General features: G+C 60.2%; 1 protein-coding gene across 1 annotated transcript in view; it reads left to right on the forward strand.

The window, feature by feature from the left end:
* LOC102241775 (alpha-1-antichymotrypsin) overlaps window positions 1-3,316 on the forward strand; it is a gene marked incomplete at its 5' end in the record, with an annotated part of 5,693 nt that overhangs the window by 1,546 nt on the left and 831 nt on the right. Inside the window, 2 exons of the mRNA XM_014535408.1 lie at window positions 188-324; window positions 2,246-2,767. Coding sequence (XP_014390894.1) covers window positions 188-324; window positions 2,246-2,767 — 659 coding nt within the window. The remainder of the gene's footprint in view (window positions 1-187; window positions 325-2,245; window positions 2,768-3,316) is intronic.

The raw sequence follows: 3,316 nt of genomic DNA on the forward strand, positions 1-3,316 counted from the left end.
CCCCGTCCCGCGCCACTCGCAGCCTCCCTGAGGTCCCGGGTGGGCGTGCGGTGCTGGGACAGGCGCAGAGCGGGGCACCTGACCCGTGGCCTCCCATGTGGCTTCGGCCTGAATGTTTTCTTCTGTGAGATGAAAATATCAGACTCGCCAGGGACTCCGGCTGCCTCTGCCTCTTACATCATTCAAGTCGCGGGTCCTCATCACAGGCCCCAGCCTCGTGCCCGTCCTGTCCTTCCCGGGTGGGCGTGCGGTGCTGGGACAGGCGCAGAGCGGGGCACCTGACCCGTGGCCTCCCATGTGGCTTCGGCCTGAATGTTTTCTTCTGTGAGATGAAAATATCAGACTCGCCAGGGACTCCGGCTGCCTCTGCCTCTTACATCATTCAAGTCGCGGGTCCTCATCACAGGCCCCAGCCTCGTGCCCGTCCTGTCCTTGTCAGCCTCCTGAGGGTGAGGGGCCGAGGCATGGGGACTGGCTGAGGCCTGAGCTGAGACGGGCTGAGCAGCAGCTTTGCACTGTGGCCCGTGCAGCTGCCTCCTGCCTCCTTCCACCCAGCTGGCCCTTCCCCTCCATCAGGAGGGGCTCAGGCTCGCTGTCACCTCCGGTGCAGGAAGCCGCCTGCCTGGGGCCGTCTCCCAGTGCCTGCGAATCTCTGTGGGCATGCAGGGTTCCCCCTGCACCACTGGTTTGCAAGGGAAGGGCAGGGCCAGGCGGATGCGCGGCCCCAGACCCAGCCGGCATGTGCTGACATGAACGATAAAGAGTGAATTAAAGAGCAGCCGGCCGGTGTGGCTCCGGTGGTTGAGCGCTGTCCTATGCTCCGAGGCTGCTGGCTCGATGCTCAGCAGGGGGCGTGCAGAAGGCAGCCCATCCATGTTTCTCTCTCAGGATGTTTCTTCCTCTCTTTCTAAAATAAATGAAATACATGTTTTAAAAAAGGAGGGGAAAAAAGTAAGCACCAGGGGTCAAGACAGTGAGGAAGGAGCCCAGCCGATGTGGCTCAGTGGATGAGCATTGACCTATGAACCAGGGGTCACAGTTTGATACCTGGTCAGGGCACATGCCCGGGTTGCAGGCTTGACCCCCACCCAGTGTGGGGCGTGCAGGAGGCAGCTGATCAATGATTCTCTCTCATCACTAATGTTTCTATCTCTCTCCCTCTCCCTTCCTCTGTGAAATCAGTCAATCTATAATAATAAAAGTATAATATGCTAATTAGACTGGACAGTCGAATGACCTTCCAGACGTCCTTCTGGACAAAGCCATGGTGGTGGGGGCCGAGGTAGAGGTGGTTAGGGGCAATCAGGCAGGCAGATGTGGGATCGGGCCTAAACTAGCAGGATTCCCCCTAGGAGTCCCAGATTATGAGAGGGTGCAGGCTGAGCTGAGGGACTCCCCCCCCATGCATGAATTTCGTGCACCAGGCCTCTAGCATCTATACTAATAAAAGGGTAATATGCAAATTAACTGTCAGTCCACGACAAAATGGTGGCACCCATAGCCACAAAGATGGCGGCGCTGGCTGGAGTGGACGGGACGCTTGGCTTCCTTTGTCACCCCAGCGATGAAGGAAGCCAAGCCTCCCACGAGCCCTGGCTGGCCACTGAGGGCCGGCCTCTGAGCGGTGGCCACGGAGCCGGTTGGAGTGGGCAGGAGGCGGCTCCAGCCCAGAGCGAAGGCGGAAGGTGGTGGCCAGAGCAAAGGCCCGGGTCCCAGGTGCCGGAGGGAAGCCAGTGCTGGCACCCAGGGGAAGGAAGGCCTATTCTTTCACGAATCTTTGTGCACCAGGCCTCCAGTGTGTGTGTGTGTGTGTGTGTGTGTGTGTGTACATATATATAAAAGAAAGAGAGGAAAGTGAGGAATGCCTGGCCAGTTTGGCTCAGTGGATAGAGCGTCAGCCTGTGGACCAAAGGGTCCCGAGTTTGATTTCAGTCAAGGGCATGTACCTTGGTTGCAGGCTCCTCCCCGCCAAGCCCTGGTTGGGGCTCATGCAGGAAGCAGCCAATTGGTGTGTTTCTCTCACACCAATGTTTCTCTCTGTCTTTCCCTCTCTCTTCCATTCTCCCTAAAATTCAATGGAAAAATATCCTCAGGCGAGGATTAACAACAACAACAAAGAAAGTGAGGCAGGAAAGGCTCCTTTGCAGCTGCAGGGCTTGTGGGAGGGACGCCAGCAGGACAGCTGTGAGGAGGGAGGCCGGCCAACCAAGCAGCACGCATGTCTGTTCTCCTCCTCTCCTCCTAGGCCGATGGAGCTCCACCTGCCCAAGTTCTCCCTCTCCAGCCTCTATCACCTGGAAGGCGTCCTCCCCCGGCTGGGCATGAGGAAGGTCTTCAGCAAGAAGGCCGACCTGTCGGGGATCACAGGCGACAAGAACCTGGTGGTCTCTCAGGTGAGTCGACAGCGTGGACATCAGCCTCCGCGTGGAGCTGGGAACAGCCAGGCCGGGCAGAGGCCAGGGAGTCTCCCATCTCCACACAGAGCTGCCCTCCTCATGACCAGTTGCCCCCAGGAGCTGGGTGCTGAGGCCTGGGCGGGCCCCTCCCTGCAGTCTCATGGGACAGAGCCGGGCGTAGGGGAGAGCCTGGGGTGCAATCGGCAGAGGACCCCCCCACGCTCCTCCCCTTACTGCCTGCAGAGCCCATGGCTCAAGGCCTGTCCCCTCAGCTTTGTCACGGGTAAATGCGGGGAGAGGTCTTGCCCAGTGCCCCTGCCCGGAGGAACAGGTCAGAGGCAGGAGGTGGTAGACACGGCTCTGGGGCGATTGTGATGAAGGGGCACTAAGAGATGGGAGATCCCGGGGACCCTGCACTGCGTGCCTAGAAGCAAAGTAGTCAGAGAACGGGGAGCTGCTGGGAAGCCCTTCACCCTCATCTGCACCCCACCTCCCAAAGGGTGTGGCAATGGAAGGTCAAGTGCAGGGGTGGGGGTGGGGCAGCTGCAGGGTCCAGGGATGTGAAGCCACATCCCCTGCGACATCGCCGAACCCCAAGGACATGGGGCTGGGGCAGGAGGAATGCTGACGCAGGGCCCGCTGTCTGTGGGTTTCGAACTTTGCACCAGCTGCCTGCGGAGGAGCCTGTGGGAAAATGCCCTCCTGCGTGTCCCCCCACAAAAGGAGGTATGGGGGCAGCACCGTCTCTGGGCTCAGGCGGGGGACCCACCCAAGGTGCCCCTGCCCTGCACCCGGCAGGCCCCTCACAGCCCTGAGCCTCGCGTGCACATGTGCACATCAGGGCTCCGCACACCAGGGTGCCGGGAGGAGCAGACCAGCTGAGCCGGTTGACGGCAGGGTGACAGTCAGCGGTGGGTAAA

This window comes from Myotis brandtii, unplaced genomic scaffold, assembly GCF_000412655.1.
Source record: "Myotis brandtii unplaced genomic scaffold, ASM41265v1 scaffold1013, whole genome shotgun sequence".
NCBI classification, from domain to species: Eukaryota; Metazoa; Chordata; class Mammalia; order Chiroptera; family Vespertilionidae; genus Myotis; species Myotis brandtii.